The sequence below is a fragment of the Typopeltis vanoorti genome, chromosome 9 (genome assembly GCF_054136105.1).
Source record: "Typopeltis vanoorti isolate ZY-2024b chromosome 9, IOZ_Tvanoo_1.0, whole genome shotgun sequence".
Classification (NCBI taxonomy): domain Eukaryota; kingdom Metazoa; phylum Arthropoda; class Arachnida; order Uropygi; family Thelyphonidae; genus Typopeltis; species Typopeltis vanoorti.
Genome location: NC_143557.1, coordinates 81,110,364 through 81,127,185, shown reverse-complemented (window position 1 = coordinate 81,127,185; position 16,822 = coordinate 81,110,364). Strand labels below are relative to the sequence as shown.

General features: G+C 33.1%; 1 protein-coding gene across 1 annotated transcript in view; it reads right to left on the bottom strand.

The window, feature by feature from the left end:
* LOC150103198 (5-oxoprolinase) overlaps positions 1-16,822 on the bottom strand; it is a 368,797-nt gene that overhangs the window by 119,220 nt on the left and 232,755 nt on the right. Inside the window, exon 25 of the mRNA XM_090398524.1 lies at positions 5,678-5,752. Coding sequence (XP_090254650.1) covers positions 5,678-5,752 — 75 coding nt within the window. The remainder of the gene's footprint in view (positions 1-5,677; positions 5,753-16,822) is intronic.

Here is a 16,822-nt window from a genome sequence, read left to right as displayed (position 1 = left end):
ATGAGAGGATTTATTAATAATAAATTAATACAAATATGTGCATATTCAGACGATATAGCAATAATAAGTCACAGAAGAAAAAATTTAGAAGAGAAATTGGAAGAACTTAATAGAAATGCTAAAGAAGTTGGATTACAAATTAATGAACAGAAGACTAAATATATGCAATGTGGAAAGACAATAAATAAAAATATTACAAGATATAATATAGGTGAATACACTTTTGAAGTTTTAGACAGTTTTAAATATTTAGGTTCATTAATAACAACAAACAATAATATATCCGAAGAAATTAATAGTAGAATCATGCCTGGAAATAAGCGTTATTATATTTATAAAAAGTTAATGAGTAATAAGATTCTTAATCGTAATTCTAAATTAAAACTTTATAAAACAATTATAAGACTTGTAACAACATATGGATGTGAAATGTGGAATTTATGGAGATGTACATCTCCATAAATTCCATTAACACAAAAAGATATAGACTGAGAATCTTTGAAAGGAAAATATTAAGGAAAATATATGGACCTATAAAAGAAGAAAATGGAATATGGAGAATTAGAACAAATAATGAACTTGAACAACTAATTAACGATGAAGATATAAAGACACAAAGAATAGCATAGTTGGGACATATAGAAAGAATGGAAAAAAATAGAGGAGTTAAAAAATATTTGAATGGAAACCATTAGGACAAAGGAAGAAAGGTAGACCAAGAAAAAGATGTTGATGATGTACAAAAAGATCTTACAACTTTAAAAGTTAAGAATTGGAAGAATATTGTACAGAAAAAAAAAGAATGGCTAAAAATTGTTTTGCAAGCTAAAACTCATAAAGAGTTGTAAAGCTATAAGAAGAAGAAGGAAAGTTCTAAGATTGCAGTAGCAAATTATAGATCATTCAGTATCTCAGGTGTGATGTTAAAAGTATGGAAAAATTGGTCAAAAAGAGGATTCAAGTGGATAAAAACATGATATTGTATGAGGAGCAATGTGGCTTTGTTAAGGGTCAGTCATGCCATAGTAATTTACTAACTTTTTTTTATAAGAGTAACAGCTAAGTTGGATAAAAGAAATGGCTATACAATGATTCTGCTGGATTTTTACAAAGGCATATGACAGAAAACCACATGGAACTCTGTTACACAAATGAGAACAAATGTAGATGGTTTTTAAATATTTTTTTTTATAATTATTTTAACATATACATTATATGCTTCTTGAAGCAAATTAATGCCTTTGTACATTTGTATCTTATTTTATCATGTTCTTGTCATTTTAATGTATATTTCTTTCATTTATACTTACCATTTCAAACATTTCATTAAGTAAGTAGGCCTAGCACTTAAGTGTCTGACAGAATTTTGATTTTGCTTCACTCTATGACTGCTCTATTAAAGTCAGTACTGTATGTACATCTCTATAAAAACGTTTTGTCAAGTAATAATCTCACCCAGTGGCACTTATTATAATGCTCTTTTGCCTTGAATGAGAATGACATAGCAAACAAGCCAGTTGAGAGATTACAATTAGTAATTCCAAGGGATAATAATGTGCAAATCCTTTTAAGAATTTGCATTCTAAAATAATATTATTAAGAACCAATTAGACTTAATCTTTCGGCATCCTGTTGTCTAGACACCAATGCACGTTTGCAAATTCACTTCAGTTCTTAGTCCATAGCCAATGTAATTTGCTTTTTTCTTGATGCATTTTTATATTCCAATTAGGAAAAAGAAAACCACAATGTCCTCTAAAGAGATTCAACAATGACTTCTAAGGCCTGAACAGGCCACTCTGGGCCTAAATCCTTGAAAGTGTGATGATGGTGATTATTAAAAGAGCCCTCTATGGAATCAGGGACTCATCCAGCTGTAACACTTGTTGAATTCATTCACACAACATTCAATGGTAATCTTCCAATCATGCATCACTCTATGAGAGAAAAATCAAGATTTCATCCTTTCTTGATAGCATACATTCTCAGCTTCCAAGGATGCCCTCTCGTCCTTTCTCCATCCTTCATCAACTGAAATCCTGTATGACCCTTTTAGAAGTTTGTGTCTCAATTATATCACCTCTCTTTCTACTGTTTGCAACCTACAAATTCTCAATCTGTCTTCATAATCAGTATTCCACAATCCTGGTATCACTTTTACACTCTACCCACTGTATCAGAATCACCATAGAAACAAGGAGACCAGACCTGTGCACAAGAGTCCAAGTGAGCTCTTATCAAGGCCTTGTACAGAAGAAAAATGACAACCTTCTTTACATGTCAAAGTTAATTTCAGCACTGCAATTATCCTCTGAGTTGTATTTGCAAGCTTTGCTATATGGCCCTTGAACTTCAATTTCCTATCTACTAAAACTCCAAGATCCCTAGCCTGATCAATTTCTTCTGACATAATCCCACCAATATAATATGATATTGGATATCTAGTCTGACCGAAGTGCATGACTTGACATTTACTAACATTGAACTGACAACTATTTTCCAATGTCTACAATTCCAGCCTATTCAAATAATTCTGCAGGTACTGAATGCCAGCTGCATTCCTGATACCCTACCTATCTTTGTATCATCAGCAAATAGCTGTTTGCCTGTCAGATCTTTTCCAATGTCATTAATGTACAGATTGAATAACAGTGAACCAAGGACTGGTACATCACTGGTTACCTTAAATACCACAGTCTTACACCCAATCCCCACTTTTTGATATCTGTCATTCAGCCATTCTCCAATATTATTTGGAATATAAATATATATATATTCCAAATAATATTGGATATAGAGGAAATTTTTTTTAAGTCCTCTTGTTATTAGCTCAAATGTTTTGGTTCTATTCTTGACTATTTTTATGCTTATTTCTGTTTTCTTGTATAGGCTTTAGAGTGGATGAAAGTTATATCAGTCTATCTTGTCAATAGTTTTTTCTTTTTAAATAATTTATGAATGCTAGATGTATTTATAAGTCAAATCATCTTTTCTCAATTAGTAGTTTGAGGATATATATATATATATATATATATATATATATATATATATATAGGATCTATGCAGGATCTTCCTTTATCTAAAGCCATTTTGTTTTCATTATTCCAGAATAGGGTTGATTCAGCGCTTCAGTATTTTGGCATATAATAATTCCTCTGTAGTTGTCATAGTTATTCTAACTTCCTATTTTAAAAATGGGGATCAGAGTTGCATGGTTCCAGTCACTGGATTTTTTTTTTCAGTGCCATATATTTTATTATTATCATCATCATCAGGCCTCAATGGAATCAAGAAACTTATTGCAGGAGGTCTCTCTCACACACACACACACACACACACACAAAGTTCATGATAACTTGACTTAAATGCATTTGCTGCATCTGCACTCACCACATTTTCTGGCAATGCATCCCAATTACCCACCACTCTCAATGTAAAAAACCTACTCCTTACACCCTACTTATATAGTTTCCAGGGATGGCCTCTTGTTCTCTCCCTGTCTCCAGCCATTCTATGAAAAATTTCATGCACATTCATTTGGTAATTACTCCTTACCAATTTATGTCTCATATTAATCATGTCCTCTCTCCTCCTCCTATCCACCAGGCTTTGCAATTTGCATTCTCACAGTTGTCTTCATACTAAACATTCAAGAGACCCAAAACTGACTTACTCAGTCATCTCTGAATCCTCTCCAACAACTCATTATCCTTTTGAAAACCATGTGACCAAATTTGTGTCACATGGTTTTCAAAAATTCATATGCAGTCTGATCAAAGCCTTGTTCAATGGAATCATAACATGTCGATGTTCTCTGCATCATTGCCATAATCTGCTGTGCTGTCTTCACAATTTTAGCAAAATTGTCCCCAAAATTTCAGATCCTTATCCATCACCTGCAAATATTTCATCTCCTCCACCTCCTCTAGGATATCCCCACCAATATTATACTCTGCATCCCATCTTTGCTTCCCAAATTTTAAAACCTTACACTTTGCTACACTGAACTGACATACCCACACACTTGTCCATTCAAGTCCTCTTGCAAGGCAACAATATCCATTCTACTCCTCATAGCTCTTCCCAACTTTGATCTGGCTGTATAATTTGAATCTCAGCACAGGAAAGATTCAACAGGATATCAAAGAATGTATCAAATATCAAAGAATATATGATAATCCCATTGCATAAGGGTGGTGCAAAGACTAATGTGTCTAAGTATCAACCTATCAGTATTTCTGTAGTGATGGTGAAGATTTTGAAAAAAAGTTGGTAAGAGATTGCATACAGAAATGGATTCATAGAGAATCTATGCTTTGTAGTGAACAGCATGGGTTAACTAAGAGAAGGTTGAGTTTGAGCAAGTTGCTCAAACACAACCTTCTCTTAGTAATGGTTGAGTTAGACAAGGGGGAATGGATACAACATGATACTACTAGACTCCGTTAAGGCTTCTGATAGGATATAACATAGAAGGCTGTTGTAGAAGTTGCAGGATATGGGATTGGATTATAAACTATTAGAATGGATGAGAGGATGGCTCTACTGACATATGAAAGAAAATGTGGTATATGGGGAAATGCGAGTCTGCAAGATACATAATGACCAGCAGTGTACCCCATGGATCAATCCTTGGTTCACTGTTATTCAATCTTTACATCAAAGACATAGGGAAGGATTTGAAAGATGACATACAGCTGTTTGCTGATGATGCAATGATAGGCAGAATTGGTGTAATGAGATATTCAATGTAATATTATATTGGTGAGATTATGCTAGAAGAAACAGACTAGAGATCTTAGTTTTAGTAGATGAGAAATTGAAGTTCAAGGGCCATATAGCAAAGATTGCAAATACAACTCAGAGGATAACTGCAATGCTGAAATGTAAGAAAAAGGAAGTCATTTTGTCTCTTTACAAGGCTTTGATAAGTCCCTGACTCCCTGAGGGTCAGTAGCACTCCCTGAAGGTGGTAGTAGTAGTAATAATAATAATATATTAATAATAATCTCATGTGAGATTCAAGGCAAAAAAAATTCATGTTCTAATTCCCATTCTGAAATTCACTCCCATCACTTTGAAATTGCCTGCAATAAAGAAATCTCAATGTTTATTACTCCTTTTCTATGATCAGTGCTTTCCAAATATAACATCTTATGGTTATTATTTGGAAGTATCTCACCTGTTTTTGTCTTGTTTTTCTTGGTAACTTCAAGAAAAAGAAGACTTGTAATTTCTGTAGTTTCTCTACTAGCCTACCAATTTTACACTGAAGCTGTTTTCATGCTGACACAAACTGTCTTCAATTCTGCTGAGTTTTGAGATTATTCCATTAGCCGACTTTTCACTGTTTGCTCTGGTTCCTAATATAAACAGCGGACCCTTATTTAACAAGGTGATGTCCAACCAGTATGACATTTGATTGCACTGTGCCAACACACACACACACACACACAGGACAGACAGACTTAACACTGGAAAGTGAGGACTAGACAATGTTTAGCAGTCTTGGTCATTTCTGTTCATCCCTTAAATATATGTAGAGGTCTTTCCTACTTTGCTATCATTTCTTGTCTACTTTTATACATGTTTCAACATGTGCAGAAAACATTATTACTTAAACAATGATAACAACTCCCAAATGATAAGTTTCCTAAAAAAGGTGTTGTATACTTACTTGTATATGTAACATGTAAGCTTGAACTACATCCAGACTATATTCATCAATTAGTTTTGAAACAAGCAAGATTCCCTGAAAAAAAATTAATTTAAATACATTTATTTAGAATGTCTCAAATGCATTAAAAGTGAATTTCTAAATTTTAATATGAAAGTTAATATTAATCTAACTGCTGTCTAATTATAAGGCAATTTTCATTACTGATGGTCCTTTTTCTTGAGGTACTTCAAGAAAACTATGGCAAACTTAGAATATAATAAAAACTTGCATCCTGTTCATTAAATGAAAGATAGAGCATGAATTCAGATGTGGTAGGAGATTAATATGAGTCTAAAAACTTTTCTGGAGGACTATAATGTAGAATCGTTTTTTCACAAATAATAAGTGCTTCACAGACAGATTCGATAAGAAAAGAAAACAGATGGAAAAAAAAGTATGCTCTTATGTTATTAATATTGAAAAGAATAATAACATACAGAAAGCATTCTCTTGCTGGCATGGATCTAAATTTTAAAAAAAATTCACAAGCATAAGATGAAACTGTCTGTGAAAGAAGAAATCAGAAATATAGATATTACTGGTAAAAGGTGAATAATACTGTCAAAACTAAGGAAGAAAACAGTGGGACAGCATTAAATACAGACATGTAAATCAGAAAAATAACAACACGGAAATTAAATTTAATGCTTGACATTTCTTGCATAAATTCCTATAGAATTGTCAAAAATTTACTTCATGGGAAACATCATGGTGGATGCAAAAAAAAAAAAAAAATAGGAGACAGAGCTAGGTTATTTCAAATTATCAGAGGCAGTTAAGACCATGAAACACTATAGAGTATTAGAGCTGTCAGTTACAAATATTGTCAGTATTGCATGTTTTGCAAGAAAAAAAAAATCCTCTCTTCATACAGTACAGGTAACCCTTGTATAACGCGGATATTAGGATATGAGAGAATATAACGCGGATATTCCACAGAAATGCCGCGTTATATAAATTGCGTTATGCAAGACTCAGATCACATAGAAAAAGTAGGGTTATGTTCCGATATCATTTTTTTTTAAATTATATAAACAACAATGACATCCAACAAAAATATATTTTTATTTAATTCAAGTCATTCATTTAAGTGAAGAAAACATATAAACTATGAAACAAATGCCTAGTATAATATAAAATTGTAAAAATTACAAATTGTACGTAAACTTCATTGCACATAATGCATAAATGTTTTAGGCAAAATAAAATAAAGCACATATTTTAATCTTTCGTAGCACGAGGATTTGAGGATCGGTTAATAAACATTGGTTTTGTCATGTAATCCTCATGCATTACTACAAAACAGTAGAGTAATTCTGTCTTTGGAAACTTTGAATCCAGGAGCTGATCTTTCATTTTTTGAAATATAGGTGCGTTTTTGCATTTTTTTCCAATATGACTCAGATTCATTGGAACATTGAACACCTGGTCTGCACTATAAATGTTTATAAACTTTGAGAGCTTTTTGTTTAATACGATTTCCATACAAAGGAATTTTCTTTTGAGCGCAATCTTCTATCCAAATCATTAGAGATTTCTCAATTTTTTCCATTAGAATATCGCGTACACGAGCAACGTGCTTTGCACCTATCGTTGACCCAGCAATAACACTTTCTCAGATTTTTATGTTCATTTTGTTTGATTGTTCGAATTGTTGATTCATTTAAATTCGAAGTCCTTGCAACAACTCCTGGTTTTTCTCCAAATTTCAGCCGATCAATGATTTTAATTTTATTTAAATTAAGGGGATATTAAATCCCACATTATTTCAAAGCCGAATAAGAAACTCAAAGATCGGAATCAAAAAATTTAAATAATGTTACATCGCCGAAGTGAAGCTGATTGGCTCTTTTATTTAAGCAATGATTTTAATTTTTTCTTTGAGAGAAATTAATTTTCTTTTCAATATTGGTTTTTCCCTTTTGTTGTAGTTTGTGACCATTACTATAAAAATAAATTTTTTACATAAAAAATGCATTACATATTAATTATGTAACTCACCAGAAAATAAAGTGTTCAACTTGAGATTAACCCACTTATGATTTTTAATGTGCTTTCCTGGCAGAAAACGAAGGCAATTTTCAACAATAAACACTTTATACGGTAATTGACGTACATGCATGCTAAAGGGTATTTCCCCTAATATAAATTCGCTACTTATAACTACATGCACGATAAGGGCAGATGCAAATTTAACGAAAATAAAATTTGATTTTTAAGTCATGTGGTGAAAAACAAATGAAAAGATAAATGGTTACTACAATTTGTAGACTGTGTTTTTATCAAAACCACGTTGTATAAGTACCGCATTATATCGAAACCGTGTTGTATAAGTACAGTGTTATACGAGGGTTACCTGTATTTGAATTCTTGCATGAGCACAAGTGGTGTTTATAGATGAGAATGAACCAGTATGCTACATTCTGGATTTTTCAACAGAACCCATAAAGGGTAATGTTATGTGTGTCAGGTATAGTAGAATTGTTTTCATGACCATAACATGAGAATTAGAGCAAAACTTTTTTTTTTTTTTGCAGATCATATTTGCCTTTGGCAAATGTAGCAGAAATCAACTGAGTGGAGAAAAAAAAAACTAGTATAGGCCATTAAAATAAAAATAATAAATCAAAAGGCAAGTACTGGACAACTGTACAGTTTATCAAAAGATCTCAGTAGAACATTTTAGCATGTTAGGTAATATATATACCAATCAAAATTATGCAGAAAAGAACAGAGATTACAGAAAACAAATGGTAAATCAGATTATACCAATTTCAATGTCTGAGAAGTAAGTCATCCTATCAAAATTAGTTTTATTACATCAAATTAATTCACAATTATAAACTGATAATAGTCACATATCAAAATTAAAAATTATTTTATATATCACAATCCTGACCAAATAAAAGTTTTAAACCTATAGTGCATTTAGTTAAACAGGTGATATAAGGGCCATAAATTCATACCTTGTTCTGAAGGCAAAAAAAAAAAGGCATTTTCAAGCTATATTATGCTTCAAATAAGTGGCATTTCACACACATGTACACACAGCAATGTAAACAATTCACAAACTTTCCATCCCTGTAACGAATGAAATTAAAACTGAAAGCCTAAGCTGGAGAGTAGAAAGACTATCCACCTGACTAACTAGACTAGTAATTTTTATCACTCTCACTCAGCACTAAATCTTCATAAATCACAAGAATATATATATATAAAGAATGAAAAACACACGTGGGAATACCTAATTATTTATGTTTATTAATGTAATAATGTCTGCCATATCTTGATTATGAGAGAATATTATTTTTATTAAGAAGATTTATTAGATTGAACAGTTTAAGGGGAAAAAAGCCATTTTCTGGTGTATATTCTCAAAGGGTGCACCAGATATGATTGGTCTAACAGAATTAAGAGTTTAACCATTTTTTTTTCATATATTTTTCCAAAGAAAAGTTTTTACATTTTTGAATTCCAGACAACCTTCAAGCCAGTAAACAAGATTTTCTTGAGCTGGCCTTCCATTAAAGACAAACTTCCTCACTTGGCTCACTCAGCAGTGTACCAGATTCCTTGTTCCTACAAGGTCTCCAGAGTGGTCATACAGTAGACATCTGATGATCAGAACATATGGATCACATCTTTTTGTCCAATCTGAGAAATCTACTCTTGCAGAACATATTTCAGCTAGCCACAAGCTCTTATAAAGTGCTTTTAAATTTGAAAGACTTCAAAGAATGCTATGAAGCTCTTCACAGTCAACCCCATCTTAACTGGAATGATTATTTAAAAAAATATCTAACTTCTGGAAAATAATGACTTTGAACTCTCACCAATTATCCAATGTTAAATTTTTTGGTGTATGTACATACACACACATCTTATGTAAACTTTTTTTTTTTTTTTATGTACATGGTTAATATATGGGCTGCTGCAAAAATAGCCTCACCCAATCAAATGTCATCCCCACTTCTGTGTGGTGCAGCCTGAAGTAAACAAATAGGGCTCTGACAACCATTAACCATTACATCTGGATTGGAGAAAATGCCTTGCCTAGTACCAGTCTGAAGACCAAGGTGAAAACCTCACCAGGCTTACCTCATTTTAGCTGGTAACTATCTTGAGGGAAATCATCTTATAAATGGTTTCTGAAAACAAATAAAGAGAAAAATCAGAAATGCCACCAAGAATGTTGGGAAGAACAAAATGTAGAACTAAAGAAGGTAAAAGTTAATTTGACAATAATCACTGAAACAAAAAAAAAAGAAAAGACGAACAAAAGAATCAGAACATTATGCACAGATATGCAGAGTTGGAAGAGAAGAGAGAGCTAGAGCAGGATTAATGATATGAATAAAGAGACTGAAAAGGAAATATACAAAGTTATTATAACTACTGTAGCAAAAGATTATTAGAAATATGCAGGATGAAAAACCAGAGTTTCTGGAAGGAAAAACCCTGCTATTCCCATTTCAACTCACCTTCAGTTGAAAAGCCCTGATAAAGGATCTTTGCATCTTAGAATGAGATTTGATCTAGGTCTTTCCAACCAAAGAGCATTGTGGAAATTGAATGAGCTACAGAAGCTTCAAATAACATAAATACAAGAAAAGAAACTATTTTATATGCAGGGAATAAATTTCACCAACGATTTCTTACTCTTTAATAAAATATATATAACACAATTTTTGGACTGGCAGACTGTTGGTTAAAGGGCAGAGATTATATAACTAGTGAATAACATGTATGCCACAGTAAAATAAATTTAAAATTTTATTATGTAAATATTTCATCCTATGTATCATAAGACATCATCAGTACAATTATCAAACAATAGGAATTTAATTAGAAAACAGTAGAGCATATGTTTAAATTGGAATCCCTCTAGGTATACAGTTGTGCATTAATGAATTAAAACTATTGGGGTGAATTTAAAATTAATTTAAAATAAAAAAATAAAAATATAAAAATAAAATAAATTTAAAATGAAGAAAGTGCTGAAGCCCTACTCCATAAATCTAATCTCAATTGTAATAACTGTCCACTATTCCAAAAGTTGGGAAATAAAATTAAGGGGATAATAAATCCCTCATTATTTTAAAGCCAGATACGAAACTCAGAGATTGAAATCTAAGAGTTTCATGCCGAAGAACTATCAGCGAGTCCAAGTGTAAGTCAACACCTGGGTAGTACAACACTAGGTCAACTCGGAGCAAAGGTGGAGCAAGCTCCATCACTATCCTTAATATTTTCTCATAAGCTCCTAGGAGATGTATTACTGTTTTACATTATGAAGAGAGGTCACTACCCAGACCGGTTTCGACCTTTATTGAGGTCTCATCAGTGAGTAGGTAGACCTGGATAATACCAAGGTTTAAGTGAACCGAACTTACATACCCTTACTATACGAACCTGCCAGAATGGTGTACCCATATATTACTACTACGATGAAGACCCAAGAGGCTCTATTTTTTTCCGGCGGTGTAAATTAAGTTAAGAGGATAATAAATCGCTCATTATTTTAAAGCCGGATATGAAATTCGGAGATCGAAATCTAAGAGTTTCATGCCGAAGAACTATCGGCGAGTCCAAGCGTAAGTCAACATCTGGGTAATACAACACTAGGGCAACTTGGAGCAAAGGTGGAGCAAGCTCCATCACTACCCTTAATATGCTCTGAGTTGCCCTAGTGTTGTACTACCCAGGTGTTGACTTATGCTTGGACTCACCAATAGTTCTTCAGCATGAAACTCTTAGATTTCAATCTCAGAGTTTCGTATCCGGCTTTAAAATAATGAGGGATTTATTATCCCCTTAACTTAATTTACACTGCCGGGAAAAAAATAGCCTCTTGGCTCTTTATCGTAGTAATAATATATGGGTACACCGTTCTGGCAATTCGTATAGTAAGGGTATGTAAGTTCGGTTCACTTAAACCTTGGTATTATCCAGGTCTACCTACTCACTGATGAGACCTCAATAAAGGTCGAAACCGGTCTGGGTAGTGACCTCTCTTCATAATGTAAAACAGTAATACATCTCCTAGGAGCTTATGAGAAAATATTAAGGATAGTGGTGGATCTTGCTCCACCTTTGCTCCGAGATGACTAGTGTTGTACTACCCAGGTGTTGACTTACACTTGGACTCGCTGATTGCTGATAGTTCTTCGGCATGAAACTCTTAGACTTCGATCTCCAAGTTTTGTATCCGGCTTTAAAATAATGAGGGATTTATTATCCCCTTAACTTAATTTACGCTGCCAGAAAAAAATAGCCTCTTGGCTCTTTATCATAGTTTTGGAAATTGTTATTCTCAATTGTATTAAATAAATTTATCTCCTATATATTTTAATTTAATTAATTTTAAATTCAGCCCAATAGTTTTAATCCATTAACATGTGACTGTATACTTTGAGGGATTCCAATTTAAGCATGCACTGTACTGTTTTCTAATTCAATTCCTATTGTTGCTTGATAACTGTACAGATGTTTTATGATACATAACACAAAATCTTTACATCATAAAATTTATTTTACTGTTGCATACGTGTTACTCTCTAGTTATAGATACTCCACATTATACAAGAAAGAGATTATATACACTTGGACAACCAGACCAGCTTGCTGCAGAAATGCAATGATACCAGCCTGGTTAATATATAGCTGTTTTTGATATAAGCTGATAAGTCATTTGCTGTGCATAATTTGTGAGTAAAATTTCCTAATTGCATTTGCATTAAAATGAAGCAAACAGAAATGAGATAAACTACTTCATCCTTAATAGCATTTTAAAAACAAAATGTTACAAACCACACCAGCAGCCCTAACAAGTTTACTCTAAAAGTTACACTCTACCAAAATTAAGAAACACTGCTGCATTCTTTGAATGCAACATATTATTCAACTGAAAACATTACAAAATTATAATATTTAATATGAAGTGCTTAAACTTTAAATGTACATATTAATTATTATCACTATAAAAAAAATTTCTGTGCAGGCAGATTCAATGGAGGAGATGGTCTCGCTAAGCAAGTAATATATCATACTGAACTTTACTCATTCACACTCCTAGCACTCACAACACATTTTGGTAACGTATGGCATTCGCCCACCCCTCTCCAAGTAAAAATCTACTTTACACAACTTAGTATCTTGTTCTCCTCCTCTCATCTTCCAGTTTTATGTATAATACCTTTGGTAAAATGTGTTTGCTGTTTTAACACTTGATGTAGTACAATTTAATTTACATCCGATATTTAATTACAACTATAATGAATTGATAAATTTGAAGTATAGAAAATATAGATTACTCACTTCTTTGTTAACTACGGTGAACTTTATAACACAGCACTGATTAGATAGTAATGGAAATGACATGTCTGTGGAAACTCAGTCTATGTAGTTGATAGAAGAGCTATTACAGTTATCATAAACATATTATACCAGATTATGATTACAGACAACGGAAACAGAGGTTAAAATTTCCTACATACCGCAATACTTATGCATTATGTTATTGTTGAGAATAGGAAACACATGTCAAGGGATAACAATTAACTATGCTTAGTTGTCTCATCTAAATAACCACAAGTGATAATGAGCATCTAAGTATCCATACCAGATTTACTGGAAGATTACAATTATAAGAATTAACTATGCTTAATTAAACTCCAAAGTTTTTCCAGGTTACATGGATGTTGAGTATCAGTGTAACCTACTGTCTTAAACAAAAGACAGTAGGATATACAGTAGGATATACCTATATACATATGGTACTATATACATATGCTGAATGTGCTTCATTTGCTGTAAATGTACCTAATGCCCTGATTGGTCCATCTTCTACACATTTCTATTTGTTTATCTTAATTATTGAGTGTGATCTAGTCGGGCACTCTTTGGAGTGGAGCAGTTTCATCTAAGTTTTGGCAGATATTAGCTACCATATTTGTTTAGGTTAGGTTAGCTCAAAGATGTTCTAAAAATTAGTGCTGTGAAATTTATTTTTGTGTGGTAAGATGGTAAGCAAATCACTACTTTTTTTTTTTTTTGCTTATCCGCAAAAAAAAAAGTAATTTGTAAGACCCTGCCTTACAAATTAAAGCACCCCTATTCAGAGCAATCAGTAGAGAGCAGTAGCGCACTCAGAGTTTAATCTTGGGGGAAAGGGAGTTGAGTAGATGATTTAAGAATGCACACTATGCATCACACACGACTTATGACTGAGCATCTGCAATGATCGCTAATTCATAAGTAGTATAGAAATAGAAGACAAGACACAACATAAATAAAAAAAAAATGAATTTTATTAATTAGGAAAAGATTTTTGGAAAATTTTCTAGTGTGTTTTTCCTTTTTCTTTTTTTTTGGGGGGGGCTTGGCTCCCCCTCTGGGTGCTCCACTGGTAGAGAAAACCAGTAGACGAAATAACCTCAGACTTCATGGGTACTACCCTAACCAGATCATGGGGAAGAAATTTTAACAAGAAAAAAAATTAGTTCAAAAACAACTGATCACAAAAATATGGTGTGTGAGCAGGAGAAAATTACATTAATGTGAAATGATTCAGAGTTAATGACAAAGTTATTCAATGATATTTATTTTTATCATTTCCTAAAATAATGTGATACAAAAAACATATCACATAGAGCTGCCATGCTGCAAGGAGATCCAGATGATCAATGGAAGTGAAATTCAATATGTTGGCCTTTGTGCAGGACCAACAGCTGATACTGCCATACAGCTTGTCTACAGTGGAACACAACTAATCTGTCGAAAGGTATCGCATATGATGTGCAATTTTTGTCTTTCAAATCTATCAGGTGAGGTGAAGAACTTTGCACCAATACACCACCATGCTTTTAAGGTAACTAACCCCAAAGCCAAAAGTCACAAGAGCCTGATGAACACAGTGGCCATTTCATAGAAAATGAGCAACTGATTACTCTATCCTCTGTGAAATGTTGACGCAATAATTGCTAGACTTCATGTCCTATGTAGGGAGGATCCATCTCGCATCAACACTGTTGTGTTCAAGTACCCTCTTTGCTGCAACTGCAGGATGATAAAATTGCTCAACATATCCCGATAACATGCAGCAAAGCTGTGCAGGTCACAGGTCCAGTTCAATGGACTTCTTTGAAAAAAAAAAAAAAAAAAAAAAAAAAAAAAAAAAAAAAAAAAAATGGCTCAATAAAGAACGTGGCTGTAAATCCTATCCATGCTGTGTGTGACCTTTAATATAAGGGAATTTGAAAGAGGTATTTGCCATTATTATTAGCTTTGCTCTTTTCTCCAAATTTTTCCAAAATATTTCTGTATGTCTGACAATCATTTCCTACTCTACTATTTAGGTCCCCAATAAGGACAGCCTTTTACTTTTTCATTGTGTCAGTTGCTTTCTGTAAATCCTCAAAAAATTCCTTCAATTCTACCTTAGTAGAACCTTCTGTGGGACCATATGCAGAAATAAGTCTCATTCTCATCCCAGTTCCCCATTCTGATATTTGTCCGCATCACTCTACTCGATATTGCCTACCATTCAAGAAGATTAGTCTCGTATTTAATGTTGAATACTATAGCTACTCCTACTTTCCTGATTGCTATCGCCTGAATATAACATATTGTATTTATTGCTTAGAAAGATCTCACCAGTTTTTGTCTTTTTCATTCAGTCACCTATATTATGTCGATCTCGTACTTATCCAATTCCTCAGCTAGTTCTATTTCTTTGCCATTTAGGCTTTGTTGATAGTACCGATCTTGAACTCTGGTGATGTTGAGTTGGGGTGTGTTTCAGGAATTGCTCCAGCAGCTGACTTCTTGCTGTTCACCCTGATTCCCTTGGGAAAACAACGGGAGCCTTGTTAAACCGGACAGTGTCCCAGCCAGAATGCAATTCTGCCATGTTGTACCATCATTTTACTTGTAGTTTAAGCCAATAAGAATACAATTTGGTTGTCTAAATCCTAAATTTCCAGCCCATCCTCATTCGTTCAGTATCCAGATAGATACCAAACAGGGTGCACTGTGAGAAAGTGAGGATTGGACATTAGGTCAGAAGCCCCAGGATCGGTTCTCCACATTCCTTTAAAGGCTATGTGGAGGTCTCCTCTCAGTTATACAGCTTTGACCCTTAAGCACCCAGTTTTTAATATGATTCTGCCATTAATGTCATTTTCACTACCCCTAATCTTTTTCAGACTTTTAACTATGGTCTCCAGTCTTTGATCAAGTGTTTTTTTCTTTTTTTTCCTAATCAGCTCTCAGATCCACATGTTAAAACTGGTTTCAAATCTTGTATACAGACAGTATACAGCTAATGTAGTGTTTTGACTAATTTCTCTCTTATTCCATATCAATTTATTCAGTTGACTTCCTACCATGCCAGCTTTACTAAAAATGGTGCTTTAAATAGCTGAAATGCTTTCCTTTCTATAGGTTTTCCATTTAGAATGCAGCTGATATTTTCAGTCTCTGTCTTATTATTGCTGATTTCCATACTAAATTTATTACAGAACTTATTCAATTTAGTTAGGGAATACTCCAGGCTTGTACTGAATTTATTTAAAAATATAACATCATCTGCATAAAGTATAGAGCTGAGATTAGCATCTCTAATTTTGACATCCACTTTAATGTCACTTTCCATCATAATGTGATCAGTATAAATGATGAATAACAGTAGAGATAACGTGCACATCTCATACCTGATTTAACATCAAACCGTCTGTCTGTACTGCTCTCAATTCTAACTGTTCATTTACAACTCAAATACAGGATATTGTTTACTGTTTTATAATAATAATGCAATTCTTGCTTATGCATAGTAATAAAATAGTACAGAATGATTTTTTTTTTAAATTCTACATCTTATCAATACAGTGACTTAATAATTACATCTAGTTATGCTGCCAATCAAATATTCTATCCTATCAACCAATATTCTATTTTAGGAACTACTCCGTATGAGAAAAGTACCAACAATACTCGAGCAGAGGACTGTTACTTAGCTTCATTCCCAAATGTTCATTTTTATTCCCATTTTACTGTTATTCTTTTGTCGAGAATAAAAATTTACATTAAGTGCTATGAAAAATA